This window comes from Ictalurus furcatus, chromosome 2 (genome assembly GCF_023375685.1).
Source record: "Ictalurus furcatus strain D&B chromosome 2, Billie_1.0, whole genome shotgun sequence".
Classification (NCBI taxonomy): domain Eukaryota; kingdom Metazoa; phylum Chordata; class Actinopteri; order Siluriformes; family Ictaluridae; genus Ictalurus; species Ictalurus furcatus.
The window spans coordinates 12,331,338-12,346,829 of record NC_071256.1 but is presented as its reverse complement, the minus strand read 5'-3'; the positions used below and the strand labels follow the sequence as shown (position 1 = coordinate 12,346,829).

Here is a 15,492-nt window from a genome sequence, read left to right as displayed (position 1 = left end):
TAGCAATTAAGGTTTTTCTTAAACATTATTCTAATGTTTAAAGGCAGTATTTTATGTTAAGGAGTCTGTGAAAAGATGTCAAAAAGAAAGGCTAGCGGTAATGTCCATGATCAGGTTTGGGATTAAACATAAATAAGAACGACACAAGGCTAATGGAGTGAAAAGCTTAAATAGGTCCGTTTATCTGAAGTCTGCAGAACGCTGGCTCCTGTTGCCGGCTCAGACAGTCTGACACTAAGAAGGCTTTCAGCAGCGCGTTCAGACTCTCAGAGCCGATACAGCCAGCGTATGGCCGTATCCCATAATTCCCAGGGGCGAGTGGGACTGAGACAGTGACCCACTGCCTCATATCTTCTCTCCTAGACTTCAGAGGCCGTTATTGAATGGCTGAGCGAATTTCAGCTGCAACTCTACGCACCATACTTCATCAGCGCTGGCTATGACATTTACACCATTAGCAGAATGACCCCAGAGGTAAGAGTAAAAATAAATAAATAAATAAGAGAAAAGAGATTACATCATATTAAATTCTACACAGAATGAAGCTAGATACAAGTAATAATTTAATAATCATCTAGAGATTAAATTATCTAATAATAATAATAATAATAATAATATTTTTAGCAGAATGACTCCACAGGTAAAAGTAAAAATTTATTCATTAATTTCTCCATTCATTCATAAAAATGAGAAAATAATTCAATTACAATTCATGCATTAACAGATTGACCAGAGGAAGAAGATTTTAAAAAGTCAATATAAAATGTTATAATTATATAGTAATAATAATTTATTTGCAGAGATAATGTTAAGAAATACAGTAAATGAAAAAATCAAGGTCAGAATGGATTCATATCATTGGCAGAATGACAACATGTGCAAGATAATTAAAATGGATACTAAAAACTGAAATTGATTCACATCCTTTGACATTCGAGTCAGCCTGTGGTTTAAATTATAAATTAACATTTTTTCAAGCTTTAAATTCTAAAATGATTTCTAAAAAAATAATCCAACGTTGTGTATACAGAAAGCAAATGATTAGATTATGTAGAACTAAAGCTGTAGGCACACACAGGATATTTCATGCTAACTCACTAACGGAAGCTGGAAACATGGCTAATTAGTGCAAAGGACTGAATCACAACATTTAAGTGATGATAATATTTAAAGGGTACGTCACTCATTTATCTCATGTATTGCTGAAATTCTGTTGCTTTTCTCATTGCATCAACTTCAGTCATTTCAAAAAGCAGTGCCTTACATAAGGATTCACCCCTCTTGGAGTTTTCCATATTTTGTACTGTACACACTCACTTTCAGTAACCGCTTTATCCTGGTAAGGGTCATGGTGGATCAGCAGCCTATCCCAGGGCCATTGGGCTTGAGGTGGGAATACACCCTGGATGCGATACCAGTTCATCGCAGGGCACCATGAACACACACATTCACACACTGATTCACACCTAGGGACAATTCATCTTAGCCAATCCACCAGGAAAACGGAGAAGACAAAGGAAACCCACGTGGAGATGGGGAGAACATGCACACAAACTCTGAGTTCAGCATCGAGCCTGGTACTCTGGAGCTGTGAGGCAGCAGCACTACCTGTTTTTGGTCCAAAATTATGTAGTTAGAACAAGTATATATCGATTGCATAAGAATTTATCCCTTCAGCCTATACATAACCCATCTTTGGCAACAATCACACCTTTGAATTCTTCTTGGCAAAATGACTCTGTTGACATGGGCAATATGAGACTGTAACTTTGTTTTGCTGGAAGGAGAACCTTATCCTCACTCTCAGGTCCTGTCCTGTTTTCCTTTCTTCTGTATTTGCCATGCATTCAATCCTGACCAGTTTTCCAGTTCCTGCCAATGAAAAGCATTTCTACAGCATAATGCTACCACCATCATGCTTCTCAGTGTTGGTCTCATCAGACCCGAGGACCTTTCCCCACATGCTTGTTGTATTTCCCACATGCCTTTTGGCAAACTCCAAACAGGATTAGATGTTTTTCCCCCGCAGTAATGGCCGCCTGCTTGGCAATTTTCCATCTTTGAGAAGCTTTAGTGTTATAATCGGCCTCCTTGGACAGTTTCTTGTATCCAAGCTGTGGATTTCTCCATCTAATTAAAGGCCGCATTGGTTGCCTCTCTGTCTATGCTCTTATTACTCAGATGGTGGACAGCCTCCTCTAAGTAAATCCAGAGCTGTGTAATAGTATTTTTAAATAACGGATTTAGTCGTGTTCCAGGAAATGTTCAGTTCTGTTATTTCTTTTTTTAATAACCCACTCGGATTGTTGCTTCTGCGGAACTTTAAGCTGAACGTGGTCTTGATGATGCTATTGGTTAGATACTCTCTACCAAACTCTGGGGTCTTCCAGAAACAGGTGTATTGATTTTTAGATCATGCAACACTTTAATTGCACCCAGTTAGATTTCGTTTAACTAATGTTTATCATTTTGGGAAGGAGTTTCGGGTGTGAGCACTTTGTAACAATCAGCTGTATAAAGCTGTAACTTTAAGTTTTCTGCAACAGGACAGTGTTCAGAATGCCAGGCTTCATGGTTCCTAGGTAAAATGATACAAGTGAAGTGGGACAAAAAAAACAAAAACAAAGAGAGGCTAGTGAGGGAATGACTGTTTATAGCTGTTATAACATAAGAAATAACAGGAAATAACTTGTTTAGGACGTTCCGCAAACATTGTGTAACTATAAATGGATAATAATAAAAACCACACCATGTGTCAGTCCTTAATCAATAATAATTGTAATCTTTGGCAAATTGCTGAGGCGTACGAGGAATAAAACATCAGTAGGTGCCAATATAAGAAAACTGTCACTGAATGTTTTCCTAGCACAGCATGCTCCCTAGTGTTTTATACCTTATGTTATTGTATCAACTATTATTTTATTTCTCTTTTTACAGAAATTTTATTTTAAAATAAAATCCCAATTAATCCACATTCATTTTCTAAAATGTGGAAAGGTTTAAAAGAGGTGAATACTTATGTAAGGCACTGTATATTTCATTCTGACTGTAACACAAGTACGTTTCTAATTAGGCATGTGCCAATAGTCATCAATACAGTATACAATAATATAGAACATACGGGTCAATCTGTGTTCCCCAGAGTATTTCCCCATTTCAAAGACAGAGTAAGAACAAATAATAATAGTAAGTTTATCTTATAGCGCCTTTATCAGACCCAAGGTTGCTTTACACAGTATATAGAAACATATACAAGTTTATACCCGTCACGATTTCAAGGCAGAGACAGATGCCAGTGCAGATTAGATTTTAATTAATACCAAAGCAAGAACTATGAATAGGTAGCAAAACACTAAGGCAAAGAATAACCGTGAACCAAAGACCATAACACAGCAACATAAACAACAGCAAAGAACAACAAACGTAAAACAAGGAGCGCAGTGCAAACTGTGGCTATATACACGTAGGTGCTCGTTAACATGAAGTGATTCACGTGCAGGTGGTCATGTGACCGTGATGCAGTGAGGTACAGTGGCTGCTGGGAACTGTAGTCCAGAGTTCCTTCTCTGATATACATGACAATACCCATAAACACAAACATCCATGCGAGTAAATGTATATACACAAATACCCATAAGCATACATACATGCATACACAAGTATATAAATACACATACTTACATAGACATATAAAGAGTAGAACAGGGAACTGCTGAGAGCTGGCAGTGTGATAATGTAGTGTGAATAGGTGCATCTTAAGTTTAGATTTTCAAATGTCTTAAAGTGGGTATAGCATATGTCTCAACTGTCGCTCCTACTTAGCAACACCATTTTGAACATTTACTGTTTTTTTTCCCTTCAATATAGCATTTTTAACACAGATTGGGGACAATAAAATCATGAAGCATTTACGTATAGTGGTATGCCTTTCGAATCCGTTTCCTTATTCCGTCTCACAGAACATTCTCACATCTCACAGCCATTGTTCGTCTTTGGCTCGCTCATTAGGGATCTAGATTTAGCCCCAATTTTCCAGAAGTATTAAAGTGCTATACAAATCAAATTGAATTGAATTGTATATGAAAATATCATATTTGCATGTGTTTAGAATTGCCTTCTGTATTGACTTGGCAGTACCGTAAGACTGATGGACCTGACTGTAATAAACTCCGGTGTGTGATGGGTGTGTGTGTGTGTGGGTGATTTATGATTTTGTTCTCAGGATTTGACAGCGGTTGGTGTGACTAAACCGGGCCACCGCAAGAAAATGCTCTCAGAGATCAATAAGCTCAGTGTCACAGAGTGGACACTTGACCAAAAACCCGTGAGTGCCACTTCTGATCATCAGACAAGATATCATTAGACCAATATCATTATACAGTATTTGGGCCTTGATGACAGGAGAACCTTTTCAGAAGTACGCAGTATCGCATTTACTGCTTAAAAGCAGTATGGAAAACTACAGGAGGGCTAATGAGATGTGTGTGTGTGTACATGTGTATGTATGTGTGTGTGTGTGTGTGTTGACTAATTCTCAGGCTAATCTCTGCGAGTGGTTAAACATTATTGGACTGAGTCAGTATCACCAGATTTTGGTCCAAAATGGCTATGAAAACATCGACTTCATCACAGACATCACGTGGGAGGATCTGCAGGAAATCGGCATTACCAAACTCGGTAACATAGAAATTTAGATTAAAACAGTTGTTTGTATAGCTTTTATGTTATGGTATACATATTTTTATGTAATTTGTAAAAACAACAAAACAGTTTTCAAATTTGGTCAAATTGTATTGCTCAATTTTTTCTAGGCCATCAGAAGAAGCTCATGCTTGCTGTAAAGAAGCTAGCTGAACTCCAGAAAGGCTCAGAAAAGCGAAACATGACTCGTAAAAAAACACAGGAGTCAACATCCATTGAGTGCCCTCCCCCTGAGTGTACTTCTCCCAAACCGAGCACCTTCCAGGAGAAAGAGCCGAACACTGAGATTGCGGACGGGTCTGAAAAGGAGGCACGTACAGTTCGCCAGAACAGTGGGGGTGGACAGAGGGGAAGCGTTTCATCGGTGCACCCAAAACCTCGCCAGTCTTACTCTCAAGGTCCGCCGTATACACCGCCGCAGACTCCAACCAAAACAAAACCCCCTTCATCACCCAAAAATGGAGCTCAGATCATGGACAAACCCATTTCATCTCCCACACACAGGGCGTATCAGGAAGCAGGAAGGAAGGAGGAAGTGCAAATGGATGTGACACCCCATTCTGCAGCACCCATATCTGTGCCTCAAATTCTCCTGCCACCAGAGGGCAACGAATCTGGTAAACAGGAACAAGAAATGAAAAAGCGTGCGAACAGCCTAAACCGATATGATGGTGAGCAGGAGCGCAATGAGGCTGACATGGCGAATGCGAACACTACCGTGCAGCGCCGCGTCAGCCGGAGCAACTCCGTACGCAACCAGAGCGACAAAAATAATGACAAAAATGTCAAAAATGAGAAAAATGTGAACCGGGGCAGCCAATCCTTTGCTCTGAGGCAGAAGAAGAAAGGCCCTCCTCCTCCACCACCAAAGCGCTCTAGCTCAGCCATCTCGAGTTCCAGCACCAACCTAAATGACATGCCCAAAGACACGGGTACTGGAAACCTTCTGGATGTCAACTACAACCCACAGAGACGAGCCAGCGCTGTGGAAACGGGTGTCACTGTGGAGACGGGATGCGGTGGTGCCGTGGAGACAGGCAGTGCGGGCAGCGTCAGGAGTATCGCCGCCATGTTGGAGATGTCGTCCATCGGAGGAGGAGCAAAAGGACTTGCCATGCAGAGATCTACAGCCCATTATCTACAGGTAGGAAATGATTTGCTCATTCCATTTCCCCGCTTTCCCACCTTCCTACTTTCCTGCACTTTTTCTAGTGTCCTTTACGTTCCTCAGGTCTACAACAGGTCCGACCAAGAACCACCTCTCTTTCATCATTCCAAAACACTAAACCAATGCTTTTGCCAAAACAATTGGCCAACAGCCATGCATTCCAGGCACCCCAATTAGGAAGTAAGCAAAAATTAATACATAAAAATGAATAACACGTTCAGTGAGCTGAAACAAAGTTCTATTTTAACCCCTTTTTTTAAATAATACTTATTGTTTTTTTACTGTTTCAGCTTTCAGTAGATGCAGATTTCATGTAAAAATTTAATTTGCTCAATTTCACAACTTATTTCAGTGTATTTTTTATATTGAGGTCATGGATGCCCTTTTGCAAGTTTCCCTTTGAGATTCAGATCCAGATCATTCAGGGCTCATTTTCATATTTTGGCAAAGTTATATAAAACAAACAGCACCTTCATGAACAGTTGTGTCACAAGTTTACTTAAACCTGATATAGTTTGTTTTTAGTTCTTTTAGGTAAAGCTGATATAACTCGCAATTTGTAGAGCCCTACTGCAATTTAAACTATTCTCTTGTCTTCTCAGGTGTCTCAATCAGGAGGAAGGCAGTATGATGCAATTGGTTTGGATGGAGAAGTTGTGAATCGCCGCAGGACCATCAGTGGCCCAGTGACAGACCTTGTAGCAGCTGCTAAGAAAAAATCGCAACAATCCGAGCCAGTACCGGTTCAGACTACAGCACAGAATGAAATTCAGGCCAAACCACTGGCTGAGAACCCGCCTTTTGCTGAGGACAGAAACCTAACTGTTAAAACAAAGCCGAAGCAAAGTGAGGACGGCAGGGGTACCATCCAACTTCCACCACGGGAGGATTCTTCAAACACTGATGGCTCTAAAAAGAGGACCTGGAGCTCCAAGCCACCTCAGGATGAAGCCAGATTTTACCTCACAGAGTCAAACACTGTCAAACGGAGGCCCAAGATCAGAGAGAAGGAATCTGAGGATGAGACAATTTATCAGAATGGAACTGGCACTATTAAGAGACGCCCGGTTTCTGATGTTACTGTCTCTGAACAGCCCAGATCGGCCGAGAAGCCAGTGGAGAACGCACCTCGGAGAGAGAAATCAGATCTGGATGGACAAACTGCACCTGGTAAAACAGCTAAGCCTCCAGTGTCTCCTAAACCCGTCCTCCATAACGTGAAGAGACAGGACACTCCAGCTGCAGTGACCAATAAAGGCGCCTTTCCTGGAGCTCCTGGCAGCCCAGGTACTACACAGTGTGGCCCTTTCTCTTGCCCTGTCTTTACCCAATTATGTGAGTATTCCTCTAAAAAAAACAGCTCCAAGCCTTTTTTATTTTGTGTCGGATCAGAAGTTTTGGTTTGCTTTCTTCTCATCTTTGTTCTTATTGCGTGAAGCATGCTAATTTATCCACCCTGGGGTTTTTTTCTTCCAAAATTTAGTGTAAACATATTTATACTTATTGAATACTACCCATATAACACACAGCCCTCTAGCCAGGAATTTTCTTTAATCTCAAGAACACAACATCAAACTCAAAGATTTTTTTTGTCTACCATGCAAAGTAATGACAGCAGTCTTGTGGAGGGACATACTTTAATCCACCTGTATTCATGACCTTATTGTTTTGGTCACAACCCCCAGCTTGTAGCCATGAGTGAGGATAGGTATATAGATTGACCAGAAAACAGAATGTTTTGTCCAAAGAATGAAGCTCCACCAGCACAGACCATTATAGCGACTGAAGATTGCAGCCGCTGACCCAATCCTTTTGTCAAACTTGTACTAAATTTTTTTTTTTATCACTTGTAAATAAGCTCCCCATATCTTCTGACATGAAGGTGCTGATTTTCACGCCATCCACTTTCCACTCAGCAGTAAAATGCTAGAGTGTGTGTCCAAGGTCCGGTTTTGACGGTACCAAGAGAACATCAACTGCAAATAACAAGGATGTTACCTTTAGCCTCCTATATTGGACACATCTCCAAACTTTTCTGCAATGTGATATCCTGTCCATGAAAACACACCCTTGATGGAGTCTGACACTCTCCTTAAACTGTTTTGATGGCAAAAAATGCAGACCCAACTCCGGAGACAGGTTCACTATACTATTTTGCTAGTCCAAAGGCACTGCCCCAGAATTCCATGCAACATTAAACAGACATGTTAAGCACACAACCCCAACCTGTTTTATTGCCTGCAACATCTCCAGCTGAATCTTATCCAACACTGCAGCCTTGCCTCATTTAGTACAAGGGAGATGTTCTTCAGAGGGTTTCCCAAGCAACTCAAAAGGCTCTCCTTTACCAAGTAAATCTGGCATATGTCCTGTATGACAAATCCAACTCACTACCAAGTGGTGATCAATTGACAGTTCTGTCCATCTCTTTAGTCGAGTATCCAAAACATATGATCTCAGGTTTGATGATACTATCACAAAATGAATCATTGATCTGGTGCCCAAGGTGCTCTAGTACCAAGTCCACTGAATAACCTTGTGTTGAAACATAGTGTTTGTTATTGTCAATCCATGATTGCAACTAAAGAATTATATGTCGCCACTCGAGAGGCCATTCCTCCCAATCACTCCTCTCCTGTATCTGCATTATTCCCCATATGAGCATTGATTTCCCCAAGAGGCATTATGGTGTCAGTAAGTGATACCCACTTGTGTACCTACTCCACTTTCTCCAAGACATCTTGACCATTGGAAAAACTTGCAAGGCCCTCAGACTAGGACTGGTCCCCACACCCACCTGAGGCCTATCTCCTGTAAGATCTCCAGAGTGGGAGGGAGACCGCTCTCAATCAAGATGTTTGGTTCTCAGAGTCTGCAGTGTGTTCGGATGTAAGGTCGACCATAGGCCAACCATATCTACTCCATACCTTATCATCTTACACACTAAATCAGGCTCTTTCCCTGCTAGCATATTGAAGGTCAAGTGTCCACAAACGTTTGGCCATATTCACAGATCAGCCATAACATTAAAACCACGTGCCTAATATTGTGTAGATCCCCCTTGTGCCACACCAAACAGCTGTGACTTTTTGAGGCATTGTCTCCGCAAGACCTCTGAAGGTGTGCTGTGGTATCTGGCACCAAGATGTTAGCAGCAGATCCTTTAAGGCCTGTAAGTTGCGAGGTGGGGCCTCCATGGATCGGACTTGTTTGTCCAGCACATCCCACGAATGCTTGAATGATCTGGGGAATTTGGAGGCCAAGTCAACACCTGGAACTCTTTATCATGTTCATCAAACCATTTGCAGATTGTATCCTGATTATATCCAGATAACATCCTGATTATCCTGATGAAAGTGGTCACTGACATTTGGAAATAGCATTGTCATGAAAGGTGCAACAATGTTTAGGTAGGTGGTATGTGTCAAAGTAACATCCACATGAATGCCAGGACACAAGGTTTACCAGCAGAACATTGACCAGGACATCACACTGCCTCCGCAGGCTTGCCTTCTTCAATTGCTCCATGGTCCAGTTCTGATGCTCACATGTCCCTTGTATGCATTTTTGGCAGTGGAGAGAGGTCAGCATGGGCACTCTGACCTGTCTGTGGCTACGTAGGCAGCCCCATACACACCAAGCTGTAATCTGTGTGTTCTGACACCTTTCTATCATAGCCAGCATTTTAACCATTTCAGCAATTTGTGCTACAGTAGCACTTCTGTGGGATTGGACCTGATGGGCTAGCCTTCACTCCCCATGTGCATCATTGTACCTTGGGCGCCCATGCCCCTGTGACTGGTTCACCCATTATCCTTTCTTGGACCACTTTTGATAGGTACTAACCACTGCATATCGGGAACACTCCACAAGACCTGCTCTTTTGGAGATGCTCTGACCCAGTCGTCTAGCCATCACAATTTGGCCCTTTTTAAAGTCACTCAGATCCTTATGCTTGCCTATTTTTCCTGCTTCCAACACATCAACTTTGAGAACTTACTGTTCACTTGTTGCCTAATGTATCCCACCCCTTGACAGGTGCCATTGTAATGAGATAATCAGTTATTCACGTCACCCGTCAGTGGTTTTAATGTTATGTCTGATCAGTGTAGTGCAGCCCTGAGGTTCACTGAATTACACAAGGCCATGACAAACTCTGAATTCAATAAGAGTTATTTTATGATTTCTTTACTGTTAAATATACTCTTTGAGATTGGTTGAATAGCCTAATATGTTGGGGCTGCTGCTGTCATGATGACAGATACGTTAACCAATAATATTGGCCGATACATTTCTATAGACCAGTTGGTCTGTTATGTTTTTGTAGCTCTGTAAAAAGAGACCCTAATTGAGTAATTTTCTTCATTTTGCCATTGTTCACTGAATGTGAGCCATCAGCCAGTAGAAAAACAGAGCTTGGCGCTAGCAGTGGGATTAGATGTAGTGAAGTGCGGCTGTAGAAGTGTACTTCTAAAGCTGCCTGTGGTCAACTAATCTCCACCATTGGCCAGTCAAAAGATGCATAATAATGTTTTTATTTCAGCTACCGTAGTGGCGTGAATATTACTTTCCAAAAGGTACTTTCTATTCTAGACTGTGTATAAATGTTTGGAGCTCTAGTAGCCAAATGCCCCCAGTCAAATTCCATTGTTCTTTTTCTAAGCCATTCTGCTTTCTCCATATTGTCTCCACATTTTCACAGTCTTACACGGCTTATGTAGTTGATGTCGTAGATTAGATGCAATGGCTCATTTGTTCTATTATCAGAACCTCATTTTGCTAATTGATCCTCATTGTTTTTGATGTTCTAATTCAGTACATCCATGTTTCTATCCATTCTTCTGTCCTACAATAAATCTAGTAGCTAAATGTCTTTTTGTAGGAACGGTTTAACTAAAAAAAGGAAATGAACACAATGTTCCTCTTACCCCAAATCTAGCCGATCAGCTAATACATGACTGGTGTTTGAGGGTTGCTGCTTTAGTTTAGGACTTGAATTGAAAAGCTAACAAATTAAGCTTGTAGCCTTCAATTCAAGGCTTGATTTGGCTGATTGACTGCATCTGGAGTAAGGGAAACTTTGTGTATTTCTCATTTTGGTTAAACTATTGCTTTAATCTCCTTCTGTGTATGTTTGCTGCAGTTGAAGGGAAGAAAGTCCCTCCTCCGGTTTCTCCGAAACCCACTCCTCCACCCACAGCTCCCAAACCTAATAAAAATATCATTCAGAAAGTTGCCGTGACTTCACTGGTGTCACCTGCCACCAATCAGACCGTCACCATAACAACCGCCACACCACCTGTCACGCCCCCTAATGCAGCAAAAACACCAACATCACCAGCTCAAAGTCCACAAACTCCACAGACTCCCATAACTCCACCCATTAAACCACCTCGCTCCTCCATCGGGGGTGTGTCTATGGACGCTGGGGGCGGGGCTCCACAGACGGCAGAAGTCGCTGGGGTGACGAGTGTGGATGCGGTGCATCAGAAGATCGAGGAGACAAGTGCATCACTCGCTGCAGCGCTGCAGGCTGTGGAGGAGAAAATCAAAGAGGACAGGAATAACGAGTAAGATGCATTAACACAACAAATCATCCACCAAACTCTGTAGTGTCTGCTTCATTTATGTACACTTGCAATAAAAAACACAGTGCGAACACTAAATCACAGGTTTATATTATGCTGTCCTTCTATTATATTACTGTTTCTGTAACGCACAGGGTGTCTGGAGGACCTTCCATATTAGCTAAGTCTAATAGTAAACAAATTTAAAAGCCTGTAGTGTAATCATTGCTATCAATGTTGTTGTTTTTCCCCCCATTTTCTCTCCAATTTGGTCGTTCCAATATGCTAACTCTCCCCGATCACATCACAACTACCAAGCAGGTAGGGTGGAGCAAACACATGCTTCCTCTGAGACACTTGAAGCCACCTGCCATGCCGTGAAAGTGCTATCCGCCGTATTCTATGTACGTGAGCGCAAAGACAAACACGTTGCCTAGTGTAGCTCTGAATGACGGGGAGAGAGTATGCCATCCCTCCCAACCAGAGTACTGCTAGTTTTGCTCTCGACTCCCAGGTCATGAATGGATGTGAAATCATCAGGATTTGAACCTGAGATGCCCGACGATACGGCACACGCTTTTCTGTCGTGCCACTTGAGAGCCCCGAAAGACGTTTAGGCATCACCAGTGTTTGTGCTTTCTAATAGTCAGAGGTAACTCGGTAACTTTATTCTTTCTGCCACAGGAAAGTTTACGTAAGGGGGATGTTGCAGACTGTGTGTGTGTGTGTGTGTGTGTTTCTGGTTATTTTTCTGTCACGATCCATTGCTGATTATTTTCCTATAACAGCAGCAGCAGAAGAAGCCTTTATTTGTCACATATGCATTATGGCACAGTGAAATTTTTTTCTTTGCATATCACAGCTTGTTAGGAAGTTAAGATATGATACAGCACCCCTGGAGCAGATAGGGTTAAGGGCCTTTCTCAAGGGCCCAACAGTGGCAGCTTGAACCCCCGAACTTCTGACCAGTACCCCAGAGCCTTATCTGTTGAGTCACTTCTTGACCATTAAACCCCAGTATACATCTAAGAGTTTTATTCCTTACATATGGTTCTTTGTTGATTAAGTAACTACATTAGTAAGCTAGGGTTATGCCATTGTTGTTGTTATGGCTTCAGCTGTGGTTGTGTGTGAGCTCATATTTGCTGATCTTTGCAGATTGTGTGTCCGAGTGCAGTTTGTTGGCTTCACGTCTTTACTATAGTAGTAATGTGTGGTAGTAATATCTTCTGATATTGTCAATCGTGTGTGTGTGTGTGTGTGTGTGTGTGTGTGTGTGTATGTGTGTGTTTGTTTTAGCTTGTCAGCCGAGAACAAGAGCACAGTGAGCATCCTGGACGACATCGGCAGCATGTTCGACGACTTGGCCGATCAGCTGGATGCCATGCTGGAGTGAAGAGCACAATACCAGAAGAGCAACAAGGGCACAAATGAACCTACTTAATCACCCTACACTATCCTCTCTTCCTTCTTTTCATTCCCCATTCCAATAATCCTCTCTTTCTCTCCATCCGCCTCTGGTGCACAGCCTTTAAGCGGAGGCCGAACCTTTTATTCTCTCAAACGATCAGCGAGGGGACGTCGATTTCTGCCTGTCGTGCGTCTCGCCTAGCAACCTGCTAATGTATATGAAATGATTATTATGGTATGTGCACATTGTGTAAGCATGAGACACGTTTTTAATCTCTAAAGAACAAAGTCTCACAGTGCGAGACCTGCATCAATCAGTACAGTAATATATATATAAATATAATTATATATAAAGAAATATATATAAATATTTTATTTTGTTTTTATTCCATGGTAAATGCAGTGTTATGTGCAGAACCTCTATAATGACACCTTTTCCTTTTTTTAAAAAAAAAAAGCTTAGTGTTGGATGTGTGCTGGTTTTCAGTGATCAGAGTTAACATTTTGCTTTGTGTGTTTTTTTTTTGTGTTTGTTTGTTTTTTGGCTTGTTTTGCTGTGTCCTTTGACCTCACCTACTGCAGAATGGATGCCCCAAGGCTGTGTCCCAAATGCTAGTGTTTGATCAAACCATTCCTACTGAAGAGACAACTTTGCACTGTCATGGCCTATTTCAGGGCTAATTATTGGTTAGCATACATGATTAGTGCTCTTCATATACCCTGATAGAGGACACTAAACACATGACCTCCAGAGCTATTCTGTTTCATTACGTCCTCATTCTCAGTGTTAAACTGGACCCACGTAGTGCATTATTAGACGGTAACACATTGAAATAACCACTACGAAGAACCGCCTCGCTAAGGCAGACGTTCTAGTAAGAACACTTACTCCAACGATTGGCACAGCGTTGACATCGGCCCCTCTAGCGCCACCTCATCCTACAGTGTCTCGTTGATTCGTGTGCCTTAACACGACCAGTGACCTAACACAGAAACACACACACACACACACACACCGATCACGTACAATAACCAAGAACATAATCTACTAAGCATTTCATTATAACTTAAATATTTAATTATTACGTAGTACACATTGTTATATTATAGATGTTTTCCAGAAAAACGTTATTATAATGATGTGTGTGCACCATAACGAGGGCTTTTAGGTGGATTTTCATTTTTTATATATATATATACACACACATATAAATAGGAATTTAAATGACTTGTATTGTAATTTAATGAATTACGTTGTACAGACATGTGCCAGTACTCGGTTATATATCACGATATTCAACAATATTGTTATTGTGGAAACTGAACTATCATTACAGCACCTTGGTTAGGCGGCGTACGCAATGCCAGTGTCCTGGTTGAAAGGTTGAAAGGACAGTTGTCTCACTAAGTCCCTTATTTCGGATAAAGCAGCAGAAAGAGCATGCAATAGTAATAAACACTTCACAATATTATTGCGATCTGTGATGACGCTGATTATCGTGCTATAGAAACAGAATATCGGCACGTGCCTAAAATGTGTAATGTTACTTTTTTAATGTATGTGCCTTGTCCATCTTCTGTTCTTCTTTTTTTTTTTTTAGTGTGATTGTGTAGAAACTGTACAGAGACATGAGTTATTGGGTTGTTTTTTTTAAGCTTTGTAAATAGCAAATTGCATTGCTTAATTCTTTAACATTTTAAAATGCCCATTTTTTTTTTTTAATTTTTATTGCATTTTATTCATCTTTCAGATTCTAAAAAAAAATTATGTGCAAAATATTATATATATATATATATATATTGGTTCAAAATGTTTTATTTTCACTGTTTGGCAGAGATGTTTATTTAAAAAGAAGACAACGTGAGATTCCCTGCATGGCTCACCTGTGTGTCCGTGTGTGTGTGTGTGTGTGAGAGAGAGAGAGAGAGAGTGAGCGAGTGAGTGAGTGAGTGCAGGCTGTATATCGTGTTCATGTTCCTGCTGTTGGTTCGTATTGAGCTGTGTTCATATCGCCATTGAGAAACGTGGTGTGCTTGCAGTGATGCACCAAAAAACCACCTGCTCTAAATAAATGTTCAACACAAATAATAATTCTAAGCTTTTTTCCCTTTCTTTAAAAAAAAAAATCTTTTCTGACATCAGCAGCAGCCTTTGTATGGCACCGTGTATACATGCACACACGCCTAGTGGCAATTTAGTGTAGCTAATCCACGTACTGGCATGTTTTGGGGTAGGAATTCGTAAAAGCTGTGAAGCAAACCAATGCAGCCATGAGGTAGGGTGATCATACGTCCTCTTTAAATTGGATAGAATGTGTAGCATTTGGCTTTGCTTAACTTCCGACGAACCTTGGTTTCTGCCCGTATGCTCCATGGCGCCATCCTGCCACACTGCCAACTTTTTTGAAAATCAAAATATGGTCACCCTACATGAGAACATGAAGAGGAAATCAACACAGTGTCACCCAAGCTCAGGATCAAACCCAGGACCCTACAGCAGAGGTGTCCAAAGTACACATATTTATAACGTCTATATGACAAACCATTGGGTATTTTAATGAGGTCTAATCTGGGCCCATTTAAAAGTAGTTTTACCCACTGTGCCTCAATAGCTCAACCTCAATTGCTTGAGGTTTCATCATCGAT

The 15,492-nt window shown here is 41.2% G+C and overlaps 1 protein-coding gene across 6 annotated transcripts in view; it reads left to right on the top strand.

The window, feature by feature from the left end:
• caskin1 (CASK interacting protein 1) overlaps nucleotides 1–15,237 on the top strand; it is a 152,822-nt gene extending 137,585 nt beyond the window's left edge. For 4 of the 6 annotated variants that reach the window (XM_053648411.1, XM_053648419.1, XM_053648402.1 and 1 more), the window contains 7 exons: nucleotides 364–474; nucleotides 4,223–4,324; nucleotides 4,539–4,677; nucleotides 4,812–5,845; nucleotides 6,472–7,204; nucleotides 11,013–11,439; nucleotides 12,736–15,237. In XM_053648411.1, the coding sequence (XP_053504386.1) occupies nucleotides 364–474; nucleotides 4,223–4,324; nucleotides 4,539–4,677; nucleotides 4,812–5,845; nucleotides 6,472–7,204; nucleotides 11,013–11,439; nucleotides 12,736–12,832 (2,643 nt within the window). In that variant the 3' untranslated portion in view covers nucleotides 12,833–15,237. The remainder of the gene's footprint in view (nucleotides 1–363; nucleotides 475–4,222; nucleotides 4,325–4,538; nucleotides 4,678–4,811; nucleotides 5,846–6,471; nucleotides 7,205–11,012; nucleotides 11,440–12,735) is intronic. The other 2 variants (XM_053648385.1, XM_053648393.1) reach the window with 2 other exon arrangements.
• The last annotated feature ends 255 nt before the right edge of the window (nucleotides 15,238–15,492 follow it).